The sequence below is a fragment of the Carassius gibelio genome, chromosome A3 (genome assembly GCF_023724105.1).
Source record: "Carassius gibelio isolate Cgi1373 ecotype wild population from Czech Republic chromosome A3, carGib1.2-hapl.c, whole genome shotgun sequence".
NCBI lineage: Eukaryota > Metazoa > Chordata > Actinopteri > Cypriniformes > Cyprinidae > Carassius > Carassius gibelio.
Window position 1 is genome coordinate 9,534,686 of NC_068373.1, and position 24,604 is coordinate 9,559,289.

Genomic DNA, 24,604 nt, shown 5'->3' on the forward strand with positions numbered 1-24,604 from the left:
GCGCGCTCCCTGTAAAACGGTATGCACTCTGTATGATAATGTATACACGCGCGACTCGAATCCCCCATGTATGCGGGTAATCTCTGTTTGGAAATCATTTTGTTTTAATCTTGTTTGTTTTGTTTTGGTTACGCTGTGGACGGTGGAACATGGGACAGACAATTGCCCGAGTTCGATTGGAGAAATAAAACGAGTCGTTGTTAAATGTCAATCGCCTCCGTGAGTTTTGTCTGGCCTATTAACTTTGTGAGCTATCCATATTTTTCCCCCTCCTGACACAACGCGTTACAAAGTGATACACCCCAAGCTTCCATCCTTAACACACAGCCATGTATATTGGCTCTTCCAGTCTCTCCACTGCTGGCTGTTCCAGTTTAACGCGAGAGAGGACTCGAAGCAAGAGGGGTTAGGATCCCAGAGATTACTTTTCTTCAGCTTCATGCGTTTTCACAGTGGGCTTGGCTTGAGGTTTACCAGTGCTTGCAGCAGGTGAATCAGTCGTGCGTTATCACTACACAATTTCTTAATAATACCAAAATTAATTGAACTACCTTGTTTTCTTTTTGCCCTGGCTATGATGCTATTACTGCATAATGGAAGGACTTTGCGCACGATAAATGGCCTCCAACGTTTATTTTTTTCTACGAACCTATGACATACTAACATGGAATTTGCAGCGCAGCACCCCCACACCTTGATGCTGTGACGTCTTTAATCTTTATTGAAGTTAATTAGGTTTTAATCGCCGTCAAATAATCACATTACAAAACTGAAATTGCACTTAAAAATATTCAAATTGTCAGTATTTTTTGAGACCCCCCAAAATTTCAGATTTCTCGTTTTCAGGGGAGCCCATGTCTTATTAAGGGGAGCCGAGCTCCCCCTAGCTCCCCCGTAGTTCGCACTATGTTTCTAATGGTCTTGTTCAAGGTTGTCTGCTTGAATATAAAATCATTCAGATATCGGTTTTAGTAATCTATGGGTGAGAAGGGAAGATTTCATAGGTAACAGAAAAGCAATAAAGACAACCTTCCCCTCCTGACTGATTTTCTGTAGAAACTCAATGCCTGACAGCAGCAGATTCTCTCAGCTGACTCTTGGAAATTTATAGACCTGCTGCTTATTTGAGACAAGAGCATTGTGGGAAAATTTAGAAAAATTGTCAAACCTCAATTTCAACCCTCAAATGTAAAAAATAATTTAGAAGAGGCATGTATATGTGATGTTTTCACCAATTTTGTCCATTAATGTCAAAATTATATGTCTGATTGCTTAGATATTTTCTAAATACGCTTGCCTTCATTAACACAACCAACTATATCTGTGATTTGTCCTTGATATTATTTACATAGAGACACAATCAAAATTGGAGTTTTTCCCTTTCCTGTCTTCTGCAAGCTGCCCAGCTGCGAAACACCCTGAAAACACTTGATCAGACTATTCATGAACGCCATCTCAAACCCCAAGGTAATGAAACTACAGGTGCATGTCAATAAATAAGAACGTCGTGGAAAAGTTAATTTCAGTAATTCAACTCAAATTGTGAAACTTGTGTATTCAATTAATTCAATACACACAGACTGAAGTAGTTTAAGTTAAGTTTAGTTTTTTTTATTATTATTATTGTGATGATTTTTGCTCACATTTAACAAAAACCCACCAATTCACTATCTCAACAAATTAGAATATGATGACACGCCAATCAGCTAATCAACTCAAAACACCTGCAAAGGTTTCCTGAGCCTTCAAAATGGTTTCTCAATTTGGTTCACTAGGCTACACAATCATGGGGAAGATCTGATCTGACAGTTGTCCAGAAAACGATCATTGACACCCTTCACAAGGAGGGTAAGCCACAAACATTCATTTCCAAAGAAGCTGGCTGTTCACAGAGTGCTGTATCCAAGCATGTTAACAGAAAGTTGAGTGGAAGGAAAAGATGCACAACCAACTGAGAGAAACACAGCCTTATGAGGATTGTCAAGCAAAATCGACTGAAGAATTTGAGTGAACTTCACAAGGAATGGACTGAGGCTGGGGTCAAGGCATACAGACGTGTCAAGGAATTTGGCAACAGTTGTTGTATTCCTCTTTTTAAGCCACTACTAAACCACAGACAACATCAGAGTCCAAAGTCCTTTTTTCAGATGAGAGCAAGTTTTGTATTTCATTTGGAAACCAAGTTCCTAGAGTCTGGAGGAAGGGTGGAGAAGCTCATAGCCCACGTTGCTTGAAGTCCAGTGTTAAGTTTCCACAGTCTGTGATGATTTGGGGTGCAATGTCATCTGCTGGTGTTGGTCCAGTCACACGTTTACCAAGACATTTTGTAGCACTTCATGTTTCCTTCTGCTGACCAGGTTTTTGAAGATGCTGATTTCATTTTCCAGCAGGATTTGGCACCTGCCCACACTGCCAAAAGCACCAGAGGTTGGTTAAATGACCATGGTGTTGGTGTGCTTGACTGGCCAGCAAACTCACCAGACCTGAACCCCAGAGAGAATCTATGAGCTATTGTCAAGAGGAAGATGAGAAACAAGAGACCAAACAATGCAGATGAGCTGAAGGCCACTGTCAAAGAAACCTGGGCTTCCAGACCACCTCAGCAGTGCCACAAACTGATCACCTCCATGCCACGCTGAACTGAGGCAGTAATTAAAGCAAAAGGAGCCCCTACCAAGTATTGAGTACATGTACAGTAAATGAAAATACTTTCCAGGAGGCCAAAAATTTAGATTTTTTGTATTGGTCCTGTATTCTAATTTGTTGAGATCGTGAATTGGTGGGTTTTTGTTAAAAGGGAGTCAAAAATCACCACAATTAATCGTACCAAAGACTTAAACTACTTCAGTCTGTGTGCATTGAATTTATTTAATACACGAGTTTCACAATTTGAGTTGATTTACTGAAATAAATTAACTTTTCCATGACATTCTAATTTATTGAGAAGCACCTGTACACACATAGTTCTGTCTCTGAGGATGTTTGTTTGTGTGGACATTTTGGGGGTGAACTGATATAGATCACCTATTGGGACTGGCACAGGCATCTCAAACACACATACACACGCTCACAGTTCAACAAACACCACAAGTCACCCAAATGTCATGATCATAGGTCTGTTTTCATCTTTATGTCTCTCTTTCTGCTGTTATCTGCACATGAATGTAGTCGCTTGTAGTCTCTTTTCATTATTTTTCTTAAGGATGGATCCCGTTCTATCCATGATCCCCTTCTCTAATTATAATGAATCTGACAGCTGCCAAGTACAGTCCCAAAACACAGAAGGAGGTGTATTTTTATGTGTGCGAGCATGTGCGTGCATCTGTCCATCTCTGTGTGTCAGCAACCGTGGTTTAAAAGCACTGCAAACTATCTTATAATAGATAAAACTATATTCTTGTTTAGCCGTTTACACAGTTTGAAGCTCTATTCCATTTATACTCCTATTTGCATGAAATAAAAGCACCCCAAGCGTAAAAAAAGCGATGTGCAACAATTTTATATGTACTTTTTTATTAAACCGAAGTGCAAGATACAAATTCAATTGATATGAATTCTGATGAAGTCTGAATTGTGGGAATCTATAATCAAATGCAGCAGTTACCTTTTTTATTTTTTATTAATTTTTTTGGTGGTGCAAGATGTAAAGTCAGCTTTACAAGGGAAATTTTCTTTTTTTTTTAAATAAGCTTAAGAAGTAGGAGTTTACAATTTACAGTTGTCAACTAAGCAATTGTGATAAAATTAAGGATAAAAATAAGTACATTATCTGGTGGAATTAAGTCTCCATACAAATGCTTGCTAATTTCTTCTTATCGGATAAAAAGTTCATCGTACTCAGTTGTGTGCATACGTTTTTTTTGCACGTTTTCAGATGTACAACTTGGTATTTCCATCCAGCATTTTTTTATGCGATAATCCAAAATGGGTATAAAAATAGGTGGATGGAAACATAGCTATTGACACAAAGGGGAACAGAAAATACACATCAACATAAAAGTCCTTTACACAGAACAGGGTAGCACAAAACTTGACCGTAAACCAAAACCACATTTACACTTACACAATGACACTTACACACTAGTTTGTTATTCAGATTGCTGCTTTAGTGCGGTCAGATTTGCTGGCCATGTAAATCTATACCTTGTATCAGATTCCTTTATTTAATCTCTCATCATTATCTGAATGAAGACATCACAAAAGTCTTCCCCCATTCCACTACACACACAAACACACACACACTCATGCAAATGTCACTGGGAATGCAAACACACATACACATACACATAGCACTTTCCAGAACAGATGAGGCTTTAGGGCAAAGCTGAATGACTGACGTCACTGCGGTGCATCAAACACACACACACACACACACACACACACACACACACAAACACCCACACCCAGCTTGTGAACATGTGCTTCAAAGTAAAGCTTGTGTGTAGATATGCACACTTAAAACAATTGAATGGATGTCATCAAACACAGAAATACACAACCAAAGTCGGATAATTCACACCACAGAACGCGGATTGCAACATCAAAGAAACCCAGACCGCAGGGAACAGATCGAATGTGTTTGTATTTGATGTGATTACACTCTAGACACCCCATCACACTGCTGGAAGTCAAGCACATGTGGTCAAGATGAATTGCTTTTAGCAAAATACAGTAGATTTTTCAGCAGATGTGGCATGCTATAAATAAAGCTGAATTTGATGTATGCACAAGGCGAGGTATGTTGTCATTCAAACGTTCTTTGGTGTAGTATGATAGCTAGACAAACTCTAATGTTGCTGTGATAAAGTTGGTCTTAATGTTGCTTTCAAGGCAAGAAAAATTATGTATAAATAAAATGAATATGTTATTATATATTTTTAATATATATGTTAAAAAGAATTTGGCAGAGGTTCATATGGATGTGTGTTTGTGGTATAGACAAAGTTACAAATAGTTACAGTTATAGTTATAGTAATAGTTATAGTATATAGTAACACATTGTGTATATAATACCATACACACACACACACACACACACACACACACACACATATTAGTGCTGTCAGATGATCACTATTAATCACATCCAAAATAAAGGTTTTATTTTACATAATATATGTGTGTGTGCATATTTATGATGTATATAAAAATATACAAACATACATGTATATCGTTTAAAAATATTTAAATAAATATAAACATATAAATACAAATATTTTATATAAACAAAACATTAAATATTTTATATAAACAAAACATTAAATATTTACATGCATGTTTGTGTATTTATATACACATAATACATATACACAGTACACAAACATATTATGTAAACAATACTTTTATTAATCACGATTAATAATTTGAAAGCAATTAACACACACACACACTACAGATTTTTATAGACAACAATTAAATGTAATAGTTGTTATGTTTAAAGGCCAAATTAGTGATATACAATATTTATTTTTAATTTGTTTTATTACTGCTTATTGACTTTAAAATTAACAAATAATATGTGCACAATACAGCAATAAAATAGAATGTGCTTTATAAACATTTTAAATATTAAAATGAATTAGCATTATTAAAAATGTATGCCTTTTATATTTTTTCTTTTGCAAACTAAAATCTCACACATTTATCTATCTAGGACTGCTGATCTAATTAGGGCTCACTTGACTATGGAAATGTAAGATGTTATTCCCAAAACTCACAATGTTTTAATTTATGTAATCAATACACTGAATAAGTAAACAAAACAAATAAAGCAAATGTTGTTTCTTGTTGAACACACAGCAATGTAATGGTGTTGTTGGGTCAATCAGTTAGAGAGAAAAAAAGCATACATAAGCCGCGTTTCCACCGCAGGAACTTTACCCAGGAACTAGGGACTTGGTCCGGTACTTGGTGTGTTTTCACCGCAGGAACCAGGAACTAAATAAAAGTTCCGGGTAAAAAAATGCCCCTCCAGAAAGTCCCTGCTGGCGAGGTGGTACTTTTTTAAAGTTCAGGAACTTTCGGGGGCGGGACTTTGGCGCTAAACATTCTGATTGATTGAGTTCACGCAGCATTGGTTGAGTTCAACCATCATTTATTCGGATCAACATTTTCAAAATATTACTGTTATTGTGTCATGAAATGTAATTTTAAAAGTATTTCAGGCGAGAATGTAGTTGTTTGAAACTCAAATCTGTTGTTTATTTATAAAGACAGCGCCTATTTAAAAATGTGTTTCGCCGATCTCGTAGACGGTGAGCTCCACTCGATCAGCGGGAGCTCAGTCCTCATGTATCCGCAGAGAGCAGCCTCTCCTGGGATAGACTTTCTGATATGTGCCGCTGGCTCTGATGTGTCTTTAGTGGTTAAACATAAAATATAATTCAGCTGCGGGGTAAATCTAACAGGTTTTCTTTGGTCTGTATTCAATTTATCTATATGTTAAAATGAAAATAAAAAGGCAAGTCTATATAATATTTCTTTCATTGTAATGGCTGTATATAACGTTACACTTATCCCTGAACTAAGTACATTTCTACAGCTGTTATTATGTTTAAATGAAAATGAAAGGAGGCAGTGGTATTTTATATCCTATTTCGTTTTATTGTAAATATACTGAGGGGAAAATTGCAGTAGCCAAAGCAATCTGAGTTCACGCAGCATTGGTTGAATTCAACCACCATTTATTCGGATAATTTTCAAATATTACTGTTATTGTGTCATGAAATGTAATTTTAAAAGTATTTCAGGCGAGAAGTAGTTGTTTAAAACTCAAATCTATGGTTTATTTATAAAGATCATGCCTATTTAAAAAATGTGTTTCGCCGATCTCGTAGACGGTGAGCTCCACTCGATCATCGGGAGCTCAGTCCTCATGTATCCGCAGAGAGCAGCCTCTCCTGGGATAGACCTTCTGATATGTGCCGCTGGCTCTGATGTGTCTTTAGTGGTTAAACATAACATATAATTCAGCTGCGGGGTAAATCTAACAGGTTTTCTTTGGTCTGTATTCAATTTATCTATATGTTAAAATGAAAATAAAAAAGGCAAATTTATATAATATTTCGTTTCATTGTAATGGCTGCATATACACATTTCCCTGAACTAAGTACATTTCTGCAGTTGTTATTATGCTTAAATGAAAACGAAAGGAGGCAGTGGTATTTGATATCATATTTCGTTTTATTGTAAATATACAGTAAGGAAAATTGCAGTAGCCATGACGAGCAGACTGAAGTTATCAAGTACGCTGCTGTTTATAGATTTACCGGACTTGCGTCGTCGCGGATATCACACTCCTGAGACGAATGCACAAAGTCTGAACCAACTACCGAGGATGCACGTCCAAAATCAGCGTACTTTTAAAAAAAAAAAATTATCAGCGGTACTTTGTATTGAGAAACGCGCGCAGACCTACGTCACCAGTCTATTTGCCTAATCTACCCGGTACTTTACACCGCGGTGGAAACGCAGAAAGCAACAGGTCTGGGGGGGAAAAAGTTCCTGGGAAAAAAAGTTCCTGGTACAAATGTTCCGGGTAATTTCGGTGGAAACGCGGCAATAGTCAAAACAGCCTGAAGGACTGTGCTGAGTTTGGTGGATTAAAAGACCCAGGAGCAATAAAAACTAGACACACTGCCATGATCTACACATACACACACACACACACACACTCACCTAAAGGATTATTAGGAAAACCATACTAATACTGTGTTTGACCCCCTTTCGCCTTAACCCTTTAACTGCCGCTCGACCAAATGGTTGAGCACATTTTGAGTCACTATATTTTATTGAGAGGAGTACATAACTTAATTCAAGCTGATTGAGCCATCTCTACCATCTGGTAGAGGTATGTTAAGCCAAAAAAAATCAACAGCATTTGTCACAACACTTCTTAGATGGATGTCAGAGAGAAAGAAATCACTCCTGCCATGTAAACTGTTTTTGGTGAAATTTTGCAAGGTAAGCATATTTTTTTTGACATATTACACTGTAAGAGCCCTAACTTTACAAAATTATTTTACTTGGTGCCATGAAAAAACTTTAGTATGTTTTCAATAATTTTTCAAAAACGTGCTCAACCAAATGGTTGATTTGTCACTTTATGGTAAACGTAGAAAAGCTAAGCTAATGTTTTAAAAATTATGGGACGTGTTGGAAAAAAAAATACATTGAGTGTGGTAACTAATGACATAAGGAGATAAGAAATGCAAACAAAAAATGCTTTTTTCTTGGTGGGGCAGTTAAAGGGTTAATTCTACGTGGCATTGATTCAACAAGGTGCTGAAAAAAATTCTTTAGAGATGTTGGCCCATATTGATAGGATAGCATCTTGCAATTTATGGAGATTTGTGGGATGCACATCCAGGGCACGAAGCTCCCGTTCCATCACATCCCAAAGATGCTCTATTGGGTTGAGATCTGGTGACTGTGGGGCCATTTTAGTACAGTGAACTCATTGTCATGTTCAAGAAACCAATTTGAAATGATTCGAGCTTTGTGACATGATGCATTATCCTGCTGAAAGTAGCCATCAGAAGATGTGTACATGGTGGTCATAAAGGTAAGGACATGATCAGAAACAATGCTCAGGTAGGTAGTGGCATTTAAATGATGCCCAATTGGCACTAAGGGGCCTAAAGTGTGCCAAGAAAACATGCCCCACACCATGACACCACCACCAGCAGCCTGCACAGTGGTAACAAGGCATGATGGATCCATGTTCTCATTGTTTACGCCAAATTCTGACTCTACCATCTGAATGTCTCAACAGAAATCCAGACTCATCAGACCAGGCAATATTTTTCCAGTCTTCAACGGTCCAATTTTGGTGAGCTTGTGCAAACTGTAGCCTCTTTTTCCTATTTGTAGTGGAGATGAGTGGTACCCGGTGGGGTCTTCTGCTGTTGTAGCCCATCCGCCTCAAGGTTGTGCGTGTTGTGGCTTCACAAATGCTTTGCTGGATACCTCGGTTGTCGCCCACAGGACTGCCACATACTGGATGTTATTCCCTTTTCACACCATTCTTTGTAAACCCTAGAAATGGTTGTGTGTGAAAATCCCAGTAACTGAGCAGATTGTGAAATATTCAGACCGGCCCGTCTGGCACCAACAACCATGCCACGCTCAAAATTGCTTAAATCACCTTTTTTTTCCATTCTGACATTCAGTTTGGAGATCAGGAGATTGTCTTGACCAGGACCACACCCATAAATACATTGAAGCAACTGCCATGTGATTGGTTGATTAGATAATTGCATTAGTGAGAAATTTAACAGGTGTTCCTAATAATCCTTTATGTGAGTGTATATATATATTTTTTTTTCTCAATATAATTTTCAATATAATTTCTTAATTGTTTTTTTTAGAAAGTCGAGAATGACAAGGACATCTTTATGAGATGCACCTTCTCTGATATCTCTATCTCTGTTTTCCACATTGCAGCTGCATCTGTACTGAATGGAGGACGGTGGACTGGCTGTCGACCTACTAACAGTTCACGGCTATTGATTGGATCTCTGTGAAATCCAGAATATCTAAATCTACATCCCAGCATCGAAGTGACCTCCATTGATCACATGACCACATGTCACTTACATGGTATCACTGCTACTGAATAATGACTTGCGCACATACCCAATATAAATCAAAAGACCACATGCACTGCATAAAATCTGCATTTATGTGTTTGTCTTTCTCACTTCCTGTGTTGTACATGCTGTTTAGCTGTGCTTAGCTTCACTTGTCAGCTCTTATCAGGTCTGCAAAACTGAAATATACTGAAATGCCATGTGATTCATACATATTCACATACACACACACACACAGATAAACATTCATAGATGCTATTTGACAGCAAACTAACATTCTTTGACTGACACTTTAAGTCCTCAAAGTCTCGCTATCTCACACATGTATAGAATCTTACCATCAGCCATTTTTTGGTCATTGGTCATAACATTAAAGTAGCCTAATTATTGGCCAGAATTCTTGTATTGGTGCATCATACATGTATGTTAAATCAAGCTTGTGGATCAGGTGTTTGTGATCAAATACTTGCATTAAGTATGTTTTGGCCTAAGACATTTGTATATCACATGTATCAAACCACTTGTATAAAAGCTGCAAGTGATTGTTGGTTGATAAAAAAAAGAAAGAAGAGAAACATCTCACCCTTAAACGCCTCACCTCTCACATGTACACACAAAAGCAAATTCATGTTACAACCAGAGTAAGGAACAGACTGAAGCTGTACTAAGACGTCAATCCCTAAGCCAATTCTCTCTCGCTTGCTTTCTCACACTCTCTCTCAACAGTCTGCCGTCAGATTAATGCAGATTAATGAAGTCTAAAGGCAGCTAAAGACGTATTGGCACTCTTCATGAAGTTAAGAAAATGGGATTGTTTAAATTAAACAAATGTAGTGGGTATAGAAAATAATCACCCCCTTTAAAATATCACATTTTGTTGCTTTGTAACCTGAAATATAAAGGGACACGGTTTTTGTTTTATCCAGCTGTATTTACTTAGTGCAACTTATAACATCCAAGTGAAAGATATAACCACATGCCAGAGAAAGAAAAAACACACAACTTGTCGTACCCTGAAACAGATGGGCTACAGCAGAAGACCACACCGGGTGCTGCTCCTGTCAGCTAAGAACAGGAAACAGAGGCTACAATTCACGAAGGCTCTCCAAAATTGGACAATAGAAGATTGACAAAACATGGCCTGGTCTGATGAGTCAAATTTTTGCTGAGACATTCAGATGGTAGGGTCAGAATTTGGCATAAAGAACATGAAAGCATGGATCCACCCTGCCTTGTCTCAATGGTTCAGGCTGGTGGTGGTGGTGTATTGGTGTGGGGGATATTTTCTTGGCACACTTTGAGCCCCTTAGGACCAACTGAGCATCGTGTAAACACCACAGCCTACCTGAGTATTGTTGCTGACAATGTTCATAACTTTATGATTTCCAGCAGGATAATGCACCATGTCACAAAGCTCAAATCATCTCAGACTGGTTTCTTGAACATGACAATGTGTTCACTTTACTCAAATGGCCCCACAGTCACCACCAGATCTCAATCTAATAGAGCAGCTTTGGGATGTGGTAGAACAGGAGATTCACATCATGGATCTGCAGCCGACAAATCTGCAGCAAATGTGTGATGTTATCATGTCAATATGGAAAAAAATCTCTGAGGAATGTTTCCAACACCTTGTTGAATCTACAGTATGCCACAAAGAATTAAGGCAGTTCTGAAGGTAAAATGGGGTCCAACCCGGTGCTAGCAAGGTGTACCTAATAAAGCGGCCTGTGAGTATGTGTGTGTGTTTTCAACATTGATAATAATAAGAAATGTTTCTTGAGTACGAATTAACATATTAGAATGATTTCTAAAGAATCATGTGACACTGAAGACTGGAGTAATGATGCTGAAAATTCAGCTTCATCATCACAGGAATAAATTACATTTTAAAACTTATTTAAACAGAAGAACAAGTTCAATTTATAATCCTATTAATTTCATAATATTACAATTTTTACTGTATTGTTGAAGAATTTTCAGATTGAAAAAAAGTATACCAATCATTATGTCTTCTACACATAACTAGAATAAGTATCTAGCTGTCACGTCATATAACCACTCCTTTCTGTTTGTGAACTTTGCTTCCTTTCCATTCAAAATGCACAGTAGAAGCAAACACACAGTGAACGCAAAACAAACTGTAATCCAAGATCTTTTAAGGGGTTAATGTCGCTTTAAAATTGTTCTTGTGGACCACCATCTGAAAACATGAAATTAAGCAAATGCTACAAACTGCCATGTAGCAAGTTAAAAGATTTTAACCACAATGTGACATAAACAACTTTGCATCAAACCAATATCTACTGTATTGCACAAAGCAATTCTATGACTTCAGAAGACTTGGAATACAGCACATATGCACTGCATTTATGATACTTTTATGGTGCTCTTGGTAATTTCAAAACTTTAAATCCAAACCCCTATTTATTTTAATTGAATGAAAAAGTGCAACTAGTAGGATTTGCAAAAAGAAACTCACACCTGTATGGAGAGACATGAAGAACATACATTTCTGGGTGAGCAATGGTTGATTGATGCAAAAACCTCCACATTAAAGAGCTTAATTTCCCCCTCTCGTGTCTTTCACTTTGCTGAGGTCGTGTTCTGATCTTTCTCACATAGATGTGACCTTGTCCCCTGTGGAACTCCATCAAAGAACTCATTTTCTCAACTCCAGATCAACTTGTTTTGTTTTAAAACGGCACATTTCATTATGGCCTTATCAGGAAGGAGATGGAGAGAAAGATTCACACACTCAAGAGGTCGAAATGATGGGTCATACCTCCTGGCTTTCAAATGAACAGGTCAGTTTTCATTGATTGCCTGTTTTTAAACTGGGCCAGCGGGAATATTGGGTTTTTATACTGCACTTCACTCAAGGGCACGTGCTTTTTTTATGAATGTGTGTGTGTGTGTGTGTCCTTCTATGGTTGCATCACATTGATCTTAGCGGTTGCTTTACTATAACTGCGTAAATTGTGTTAATATCTGTAGAGCTGACTGTGCTAAACCGAATACTGCATAACAAGTCTGCATTACAACACACACACTTGAACACACACACACTTTCCTAAGAGATGTCAGAGAGAGGTGAGAAATAAAATGCTGGATTCAGATCAAATCTGAGCGATTTGAACGTGTTTACGAGGGGACACCGAGCTTTCAGTCTGAATGCACAAGAGATTTGAAAACGTGTATGTATGTGATGAAAATAAGTGTTAGGTAAAGAGTTAGAGAGAGAATTCTGAGATATTTTTAAAAGAGACAACCAGAAGATGCTTTAGTGAGAACTGATAGGCTGTAAGCAGATTCAGGATAGAATCCAATTCAGTTTAGTGCTGTGAAAAAATAGCCAGCATGAAAAGGTTAGTGCTTTTTCAACATTTGGTCTTTTTGATACTGGAACTTATGGGTGAAGGTGATATAATTTAACAAATAACAATAACTTTAAATCCTTTTCCGAACTCATAAGTCTCAACTTTAAGGGATTCAGATATTTTAAAGCATTGAATTATTTTAGAGCTTATGACCTAATCAGACCAGTTTATAGAGGTTTATATAAACTGTGACCTTTCTTTTTAATGATGTTCACACATATATATACATATGTAGAGAGAGAGAGAGAGAGAGAGAGAGAGAGAGAGAGAGAGACTGCACGTTCAGTAGAACATTGGTTCTGTGTTTATGTTTGCTTGTGATGTGGGCCATTCAGCCAAAGGTAAGCAGTAAATGAAATTTTGTGCAAGCAATTTAATCCTAAATCAAGTTAATCGGCTCTGCTGTCTGAAAACCAACAGCCATTTGCAGCACGGGCGCGCAAAGAATTCCAAACGCATCCACAATGGACATGTGGTTTGAGCTGAGCACTTCAATTTGGGTCAGCTTTACTCAAGCTAATGTGCTCGTGGAAGAAACACAGAAGGGTTTTCGCTCTCTCTAATGGGAAACCAGAATGTTGTTAGAACAGGTTTAGTGAACTGAATGGCTGAATGTGATGTGGAGTTAATAATAGTAAAACATACGCACACATTTATCACTCCACTTGGAAATAGAAAACACTCTCTTTCTTTCACACACACTGACTGAACTGGTGCACACACCACAATCCAGGATGGTGCAATGAGGGGGAAATGATGAACCACCAGCACAATTGCTGAGTGAAGGTTTATAAAAACATCAATCCTGCACCAATGCACCAACTGGCACCCCAACCACCTTCCTCTCTGAAACGAGAGAAAACCCTACTCCACCTCCAAGATGAATGACCTGAACCTCCGTGTGGACCTGCACCTCCTTCTGTAAAGGTCAGACTGCACCTGCATGCTTTATACGAGATATGAAGCATTCTGAAGGGACTAATGTGGTTGATCAAAACAAGAAATCTATCTTACATACATTTTTATACTTGCAATTAATAGTTGTTAATGGACTTTAGTAGTTTAAGTTTTTATTTTACATTGTATATTCTTATTTTGATATTATATATTTTTGTATGTAGCTTTTTTTATGATTAATTTTAGCAAACTTTTAATTATTGTTTAACTTCAAATCTATCTTAGGCCTCTTTTTAGCTGCAATTAATATTTAATAGTCACGGGTGATCCATAGTGTTATTTCAGTATTATTTGTTTTGTATTAAGATCATTATTTTTTTATATTTCTATTTAGCTTTCACTTATTTTTATTTCAGTTGCCATGAATACTGTATTCATCAGATGAGTGTTTCTTTTCAGCATCTCATGCCATAAGCATTCAAGCATTCGCTTTTAAAAAACGAAAATAGAACTCATTTCAATACCCCATTTTGTTTGACAAAATCAACCTTCATTCCTTGATTCTACTAGATTCATCAGTCAAATGAAGAATAGAAATTTCTCTCTCTGCCACTTCTCTCGTTGTGTCCTTCCTCCACTCTTTCATTTATCTCCCTCATCTTCCCATCGACTGTAGATGTCTCCATAGTGTGTAGCTTGATTGACAGGACAGAGATCAAGATAAATATCTGTACAATCCCTACCCTACACCCCCTGGTCTCAGTCAGGTCCTCTCATTTGTGTTCTGCCTTGACAATCCCCCCACACCCCATCCCCCCTGGAACAAGTCCATTCAGGATGACTGAGCAGTGCTGAGCTTTTAAAATGAGGGATGAGACAAGGAGAGGGAAAGAACCGTTCCTCCCGCAGGGCTTCAGCTCTGAGCAGCTCATTGGTGATACTTATCACTGCACTGTTTTGTGTTTTCACTTTTTATGTGGGATTAACAGGAAACTGTGCAGCAGTAATTCAGGCTCAAGGTGAGAGAGGGAGAGAGAGAGAGTAGGAGGACAGAGAGAATGTAAAGTACCCAATTGCTGCAACAAATTACAAAATAGACATCGACTTTCCATCGATGTGATTAAGACACAAAGCACATAGACAAACACACAGCTCACTTTGAATGCCAAAACACACTTGTGCTGATTTACATTCCAAAAACTACCTCTGTTTATATGATTTTTGGCTACAAGTCAAGAGCAAATGGGACAATTTTCCAGTACACGTGCCTTTACGTTTGACTAGTTGAGTAAACCAGAATTACACAAATCAATTTATGCATTTTTAGGTTCTTTTTTTGTTTTTGTTTTTACTGTGCATCCCAGCATCACAGAAATGGTAACCAAAATATCAAGTTGCATTCATGGCTGATTTGGATAAAAACAGTTCAATACGCTTTTCCATTAATCCACTAAAATACCAAATTGAAGCCATGTATATTATCTCTTAAATCTTTCTCTTCCTACTTTTTCAAGCGTTTCGAAGTATCATAGCGTGCTCCTCACATGAAGTCTGTACACTTGTATAGCGCGGTACATTTGTATTACCAGGCTATAGAATGGTTTCTTCAGCATTCATGCATTTTTATCTCACATTTGCTTTTGTTAACACTTTATCTGTTGGGCTTTAGTATAGGTATTATGTTATTTTCAAGCGTGATACAGCATTAACTTTTTAGCACCAAATACCAGACATTTCATAATCAAACTGCAGAGATACATACAACAACTAACATAATAAACCATTGCCAGATTCACATTCGTGTGTTTCAAATAAAACTGGACATGCTTTTAGCTTCACTCACTAGATATTTTACTTTTAAAGTGCAGCGAAGCGTGCAAGAAACAACTTGCAGAAATGTCACCACTGGCTTCTTTTTCCCAACTAGCCTGGGTTGCCCATTTACTTTCATTATATAGAAAAGAACAGCCAGGATATTTTTGCAGTAGTTTTCTCTGTAGAAAAACAAAGTCATGCTGGAATAAAACAACATGAGGGTAAGTAAACAATAACACAATTTTATTTTAGGCTGAACTGTCCCTTTTGTAATGTCTTTCTGCCGTTTAGACTAGTTTGCCTTTTGACATCATTTTTTTTTATGTGCCCCTGCAAAACATAATTTTTAGCTTTTAGCCTTTTACTCCTCATAGTTTTTGAGTCAAAATGAAATCTTGGGCAGAGCAGTATCCTGTGGTAAAGCTGTGTAATCTGTGTCTAATCCATCCGTAGTGGCAGCATCCGTCAATGACATCTTTGCTCTTGAGCTCAGGGAGGCAGTTTCCTAGAGGAATTGCAACAATCATGGGTGCAATGGTCCATTTAGTAGCTTTACAAGACAGTCACATGTATAGCTGGAGTGATGTCCATCCGTGTGTAACATGTGTTTCAGCTTCTTCACCGAGGCATTGACAAACAGGTACAGTACATGCAGTGAAACTGCTAAACTCAAAAGGCTCTGATAGCTGAGCTTGGGGCTGCCAAAAGCCATTTGAGCCCTCTCAGTCTTCAGTGAAGTGGAACAGGACACGTGTGTGTGTGTGTGTGTGTGTGTGTGTGTGTGTGTGTGTGTGTGTGTGTGTATCTGTCCATGTGATGGGGTACTGATGTGTCAAAGGAGCTAAAGTGAGGTTAGGGGTGCAGTTTTTAATGATAGATACACTCAGTAAAACTGACAGGAAATTATTAGGAGATGAGACTTTCCCATTTCCTGTCACCAGCATGAGCACCACGGCTCAGTGTGTCCAAGCATGCAGTGAAACTGACAGGTCATGACAGCACACATTTGTGCAATTGGACCTTTGACTCCGAATCTTGAGATATTGTGATTCTGACAACTTACTTGCGTGACAACAAGCCCACTGGTCTCATCTATATACGGACCTATGTATTGTTTTCCTCTGGAGAGGCTTTCAAAGACAGACAATGACTAATCAAGCTATATTCTCATACAGGAAACAATATCACAATGACACTGATGAGGCTGTGCTACAGTTAATTGGGTAAGCTAATTACTGGTAAAGACTACATTGTTTGCTGTTAAATGTTTGCAGTGAGCAGGATTTCAAAGCCAAACACATCATAACAATAGCCCACTTGTTAGTGTTGACATGCTAGCAATGAAGAGCATCTAGTGGGAACATTAAAAAACTTAGCAAAAATACAAAGGTATTGTCCACACACTGCTATTGCTCCAAGATAATAACTTTATACAATGTTTCGACCATCAGGTCTTTGTCAGGCACGTTACAAAACTTAGCATTTTATGCTAACAATTAACTTGCCTGAGGTGATACTAAGTTGTATACCAAGAATTAACGCAACCTAATGGAGTTAGCACTGTGCCATAGCATGTTACGGAAGGCAAGAACAGTTTTTGTATTAAACACAACTGCGTTTACTAGAATGCTCATAACAGTGTAAACAAAGTATTAGCATGTGCATGATTTGCTATTGAGGGAAATGTACGAGTGAGCAGAGTAATAAGAAAATCCTCAGGAGGTGGAAATGCTTAGTATTACAGATAATTTAAGAATCAGGGCTTCAAAATTGTGTTTATACCTATTCCAATAATTTTACCATTGATTTTTTGAGGAAGTAAATATGTAACAATTTTATAGATTAAATTCCTTTTTTCCTTATTTGTGTCAAGAGTGATTCTGCATCAGTTCTCATCATTTCTGACCCTTCTTTCCTTCTGAAAAGGTGTGAAAAACCCCTGGGAGTCTTTGACCTGTGAGTAAGTGAAGTGCAGCAGTGTATTCGTGAGGTTTTCTATGGAAGGACCTGTGAGACATCTCCCGCTGGTTTCTGCTCACCTTGGTAGACTCACTGTGGAGCTCAGTTTGTTTGTCCAGTCTAGTGCAATAATAGTTCCAGGCTCAGCTTTGGGAATTATCTCTGTCGGAAGATCCCATCATTTTTAATGGGACAGAAGTATATTCTGTGGCCCCTGACTGCTGGGCGGTGGAGTGGGTATGAGTGGTTATGAACGAATTAATGAAATGCATTTGTCCATGTTTCATGTTTCATGCCTTCTCGAATCGCTCTTGCGGAAAGCGCTTAAGAAACAGTTGGTGCATCTCATTTCGGAGGCATGCGTCCTCCGGAGGTTGCATTTGAAGGCTGCATACGTCATTACGGATGTCTTCTTTAAAAAAAGTAACCATTATAAAATTAACTGTTATTCTTTGTGAGGATTAAAATACTTTAATTTGTTTGTTTTTTTACTTTGCAATTTAACGATTACTTTTCTTAAATGAGACATCCCCGATGATGTACGCAGCCTTAAAATGCGACCTCCGGAGGACGAAACCTTCTAAAGTCGTGGTCTAATGGTTAGAGAGTCGGTGCTCTGTGTGTGTGCACTGTGGATGGGTTAAAAGCAGAGCACGAATTCCGAGTATGGGTCACCATACTTGGCTGTATGTCATGTCACTTTCACTTTCACTAAATGAGACACAGCAAGTGCCCCTTCCATGGCTCGGTACGCTTTCAATTAAATTTTTAAGTCTTAAGCAAGATTTTACAACATTCCCATTACATGATTTTACTGATTTTTACGTAAAAAGGGGGACAGCGCACCACAATAAAAGAAATGACCATTGATGTCTGGCCAAATTCAAAAACAAAACAAAAATGTTATAATCTTTGAGAGCAAGGGGGCCCCCTGGTATTTTGCATATATGGAGGATTGGCTCTAATTGCAACATAGACAATTGGTCCCATTTCCTATTAATGCTAACTCCTAGCAACATGGTAGGGGAGAGTGGGGTAAATTGGGCCAATGAGTGAGTTGACCCTCTTCTGTATCTCAGCAACTATAGACTTTTAATGTATTTTGAAACCACCCAATATTTCTGAAAGACTGTGAAAAGGAGAAACACATGATAGGAGTATCAAGGACAAAAATATTTAAAAAACAATTATGATGCATATAGATGATTTAGCAACATATAAAGCAATGCACATCATAAATATAACTATGAATTGGTAAGCTAGCTTAATTTTACTCCACAAACTCTGTTTAGTCTGTTTTAGGGAAAGTTAGAACTTTGGTCTTCAACATATTGTTCCAGAAATGCAAACAATTAAAGTCTGAAATCGGTTTTTGTGTTGTTCAAGACAGCTTTAAGAAAATAAATATGACTGTTCATAAAATGAAGTTGAAAACTGTAGTTTTTAACAGATGTAAATTATCTTTACATTTTCACATGGGTTTGAATCAGATTCAGTCAGATGGTCAATTTACCCCAAGTTTGTGCATCTTGCTCATCGACTCGGGTACTTACCCCTAACCTGGGGAAAATTGAGCCATGGGATTGAGCCTTGTCATAGATACTGACATTCTGATCATTAAAGATAATAGGAAGAATCCTGAAATGACTTTATATACTTTCTTGTACTTTTGCATCTTGGTATGTGTTTACTGAGGACGCGTTCATTAAAAAATTTAGTTAAGAGTTTCTCCCCTTACTTTTGTCCTTCTTATGCACTTTCTTTTCTCCTGGCATCTCAATGTGAAGCTTAATTTACATGTTCACACATTTTATACATTAAAAAAACATTAGGGAGCCACTTCCATTATTGCTTGGATGGTTGTGTAATACAGAGGCACTCAGCATGGATGTAGTCTTAGTAAAGCTTGGCATGTCTGACCAAGAGACTTTTCAAGCATGCATGTGAGAATATTTCAAGTAGAAAGCAGAAAGCACATCATTCACACATAATTTCATGTTGAAATGAATTGATTTTACACACGTAAAACAATCCCACACCAGCGAACACACATTTTGCAAACAAACTAAAATGTGATATGCCCTTGAAATAAACCAAATTTAAATATTAAAGGTCAGATTATACATAAAAACATAAAATCTGAATGTCCCAAGCTGGCATAGCATGGTCATTCGCACACTCAACTGAAGGACGTCATTACGGTTTCTTGACATTTCACCAGTCATTAGTCACTGCTCTGACCATGCGATTTTATAAGGTCAGTGGCATAAGGATGGGTTTGTGTATGTGTGTGCAAACATGTTGGTCTCTATACTGGCCCATGTTTGTGTTGGATGAATCTGTCATGTTGGCCTCATTGCATTTCTCAGAGCTGCTCAATAGAATCACCCTCTTTCTCTCCTCAATGTGCCTATGTATTTCGTCCCAGCAGACGCTAGATATGTTTAGCTGCACCATTATGACACACACCCTTTATTCACTACTTTTGGCACCCATTTATCGAGCCTCATTAAGCTTTCCTATAATAAATCGTGTTAAATTACAACGAGCTGGAAATACACTTCACTAGTTTGCCCTTCTAATACTGCCTTTGTCATTGTGCACATCAGACATAGAGTACAAACACACTTCCCAAGTACGTCCTTATCAACAGAAACTCTAAAACTTTATTACATTCAGGAATGCATCTTTGCCATGCAACTTTTTTATTCCGTCATAAATTGTAAGGGATTTTTTTTTACCCACCCACTAAAATCATCAGACGGCAAATAATTTATCATCTGTTCCCTATCACGTGCCCGTTTTCTGTCTCAGGCATGGCATGCTTCCAGCCCTTATCAATAGCCCTCATTAAACCATGGTGGTGTCTGTCTGCCAGGCCACATTATGGATGAGAGGCAGATAGCTGGACTGATGTCCCACTTTTTTTTTTTTTTACAAATGTCACATAGTCAGAACACATAACAGAGGAGAACAAAAATATAAATGTTTGTTTGTGGTTCTTCTTTTTAACTGATTGCAGTTAGTAATAGCCCTATACTTAGTATAGCTCTACTTAAACAAAAGCTGAGCTCTGAGAAATCAACATAATTATGTATGCTCTTAGAAATACAGTAGAGTGCAAAAGTCTGATACCACATTGAAAAACTGGGATTTAAAACCGGATTTAAATTTTAAATTTTAAAATATTTTTTAAATCACTGGGCATCATACAGTACTATGTACACTAAATGATTTTATAACAGTCACAGAAGAAAAACTGTCCATCATACACTACTTGACTGAGGACCATACACTATCAGACTAAAGGCATTCTCGACCAGAAGCGTGCGTCTTGTTGCCAGGAGATGCATGACAAATGAAAACAATGTATTCTAAAATCATCTGAAAATATCAAACAAGTTTGAACTCCTCCGACTGTTCGGAAAAGAACATGCCTCCTACATGCCAACAAGAAACTGCTGTTCTAAGGTTCTTCGAGGAACCATATGAAAGTGAAGAACCTTTATTTTAAAGAATTACAAAAGTTCTAACTCAAAATGGTTCTGCTGTGGTTGTACCAAACTCATCTGTAATTACAGACAATCAAATAGAGATTTTGGTCTAAGTCTCCTACTTAGCAGATTTTTCTGCTGAGAAAAAGCCCCTCACATGTGTTTCTTCTACAGTTTCTGAAGAGATCTCAAACAGTGCTCAAATTTGCCAAGATGCAAAAGTCTGCAATAAAATTGAGAGGTTTCAGTGTAACAAAATCAGAAGGTTTGATTTTTATAGCTCCATACTTTCAATGGATGTCAAAAATTTTCAACATTTTTCTAAAATTCTAAGAAGCAGCATCTAATGCAAGGTTGATACTTAGATGAGACATATCTGAGAACTCAATTAACAAGCGATGAAGCAATGAAGCCACCCGCTCACCTGGAGTTTGTCATGTCCGTCTGTCCTCCTTGACTTTTTTCCAGACCCAGTTTGGTGAAGATCCCGACCAGCACCATGATGGCCACCACTCCACATATTATGTACACAATCATGTGAGTGCGGTCTCGATCCGGTTCCTCCTGGACGTCGGTCACTGGAGCCGCCGGCTTGCCTGTGTTGGCCCACACCGGCGTGTCGTAATTGGAACAAGACGTCTGGTCCAGGCTGTGAACCTTGAACTGGCAGCAAAATCGATAGTAGCAGGAGCCACAGCAGAACAGGTATATTCCTGCATTACAGTTAAACGGAGGATCCCATTGGCCCATTACATCATAGTAACCCCAACAACGGCTCCCAGCTGATGGGATTTCGTCTGCATCTGACCCAGGGGTCGCAAGAGTGACCTCCGGAGCATCAGACGGAGCAGCCGTCCGATTGGTGGCTTGCACACCTGTGCTGGCGGTGTTGGATTTTTGACCGTAAGAAACGTAGCTTAACAGTAAAATAGCAGACAACACATTCAAAAACAGGTGTGAGGCAGCCATGATCCTCTTTAGGTAATCCCACAATGCGTATCCCAGAATGCAACAGCACTGCTGGGAACAATTAAACCAGTGGAGTTAAGTGAATGTAAACCAAGAAAGCAAGTTTGCTGATCAAAGAGGTCTGTCTCCAAGTTTACAGCAGGTTTAACACTGTCTTCTTGTCCAGCGCCTAAAAGAACAGAAAACTAATACAGGGAAAGCAGCCCTCATCAGGGAATGAGAGTAAGAGCGAGCAAGATGCCTCCCCTTTGGAGAGACGCCAGATTCAAGGATCTCACCATGTGACAAACTGTTTCGCGGCCTGAAAAAAACAAAACAAAAAAACACTTGGTAGAATTCCAATTCAGAAGCCTGAAGAAATGACACTGTTGGAATCAAGCCTTCTCCATGATTGTTGTCCCACCAAACATTGCGTGATGTCAGCGAGGAAGAGATGCCTCAAGCTACAGTTCGGAAGTATTCCACGAGTCATTCTCCGTATTTTACACCATTCTATTCTCTCAAAGGAATACCTGTTGTTCTTTAGTCCTCCTAATGCTGTTGTTCTCCCAATCAAGGTGTCTTCCCTCTGCTCAGTTTTGTTCCCTGTGACAAAATACCAAAACATATTGTCATACACTCCCATTTTAATTTGAAAAAAAAAAAAGATTATGATTAAAGATTTCTGCTAAGATGTTCATGTAACAGTTATTGATAAGTACTAAAAGTATACTATACTATGTATATATATATATATATATATATATATATATATATATATATATATATATATATATATATATATATATATATAACTATCTATAGTTTATATATCAGTTTTGGGACAAATAATTGTCCGCATTGTCACCCAACATTTTGACTGATAGTTATGAATACATTAATGTTAATAGGAATATGTTAATAATTCTAAACATTTAGTTACAAATCTAAATATATTCATTTTAAATGTAAATATTACACATAATTATAAAATATATAAATAATGATCAATTATAATTATATTCATAACATGGACAATTTTAAAATGCAATGTTTTGTCCTAAATACAATGTTTTGGACCCTTCGGAGATGCATGTGCTAATCTGAGATCTAGGCCAGAATGAGGAAATTTGCAAATGTTGTTTTTCGATTGCTCTTAATTGGATGCCAAAACACAACTCTTCTAATCATTCAAACTCACAGGACTGATCTGATTTGCTGATCTCTATTCTGTTTGTGAACATGCTGCTGTATCTCACATTGGCCTCTTTTGATCAGATATTCTCTCTCGTTCACACACGCTCTCCGCTTCTCTCTCGCTCATAAACATCGCTCGCAGTCCCCACAGGGAAGATAAATCACAAATGAGATCTCTCTAACATCCCCATTCTTTCTTCTAGACCACGGTCTCCATTTAAATGGCTGCTTCTCCTGAAGAGAGTTTCAACAGAGATCACAACATTGCCTCAAACTGTAATCTGTTTTGAACAATACACCAAAGTCTGCAATTTTAGTATGAACCAAAACGATACACTATCCACAATATTAGTTTAGCTTTCTGTTTGTCTCTCCAAAGATGTTTCAGGAGAAACATCTGAGACAAAGCTGCTACTCCTACAAACATAAGTGTGAAGTCTCCTGAGCAATAAAAGAGCAACATCTGAGCAACTTCAGCACATTTTCCTCTGGGTCTGGCTTCTTTGGGGCTTCTTCTTCCCAGTTCTATCATTTTGCTGCAGCTTCAACTCTTTCCTTTGCTGTTCCTCTAAATACGCCACACAGTCACACACACACAAAGAAAGAAAGAAAGAGGGTCTCAGCATTACAGCCCCTCAATTTTTTCATACACAAAAATGCACACACACACAAAAGCACACCTAATCCAGCACCCAAAGCACCTATCTAAGCTTCCTCTCTGTGTCTGTCTTTCTCCATGTGGATGCTCAGTGCACATGCACTCGTCTCAGAATGCAACAGATCAGCTTCCTACAACGGAGGAAATGTTTCTGAAGCGTAGAATCTGAATCCATCGGCTTACCCATACGCTGTTTATGAAAACAGGCATACTGTATATTGATATATGTATAGGCTTGTTATAGATATATCTCTATATGTATGTGTTTTCACTGGAGGCTCTGAAGAAGTTATCCTCAGAAAAAGCAAAAGAAAAAGTGACAGTGGATGACAGATGAGTGAGGAAGACCAACAGATGGCAGGTAATATTTATTCTCCTCAGTTTATTTGTCCCAGTGCATTCCCGTTTCTCTGTTCCCAGCCAGATTCCGCGTTCCAGGGACGGTGTGTTCCTGTGTGGAGTCAGGAACGAATGATAGTGGCTCGCGCTCCCTCTCTCTCTCCCTCCCTCTCTCACTCAGTTTGTCTCGTGAACGAATGAGCGTATCTCGTTTGCTGACTCCCCCCCCCGCCCTCCGTTTTCTCTCTGTCATTGACACCTTCTCCCTCCTTTGTCCCATGTTTTGTTCTCACTGCTCAAAAATATTCTTGTCATTTCCCTGCTTGT

At 38.2% G+C, this 24,604-nt stretch overlaps 1 protein-coding gene across 3 annotated transcripts in view; it reads right to left on the minus strand.

Annotated features, from left to right (window-relative positions):
* The window catches only part of LOC127945550 (protein shisa-9-like), a 56,877-nt gene extending 32,484 nt beyond the window's left edge, over window positions 1-24,393 (minus strand). For all 3 annotated transcript variants that reach the window (XR_008150895.1, XR_008150884.1, XM_052541852.1), the window contains exons 1-2: window positions 24,122-24,393; window positions 21,560-22,689 (exon numbers count right to left, since the gene is read on the minus strand). Coding sequence is in view for 1 of the 3 variants with exons in the window: in XM_052541852.1 (XP_052397812.1) it covers window positions 21,560-22,104 (545 nt within the window). In the remaining 2 variants the exon portion in view is untranslated. The remainder of the gene's footprint in view (window positions 1-21,559; window positions 22,690-24,121) is intronic.
* Between the last annotated feature and the right edge of the window lie 211 nt (window positions 24,394-24,604).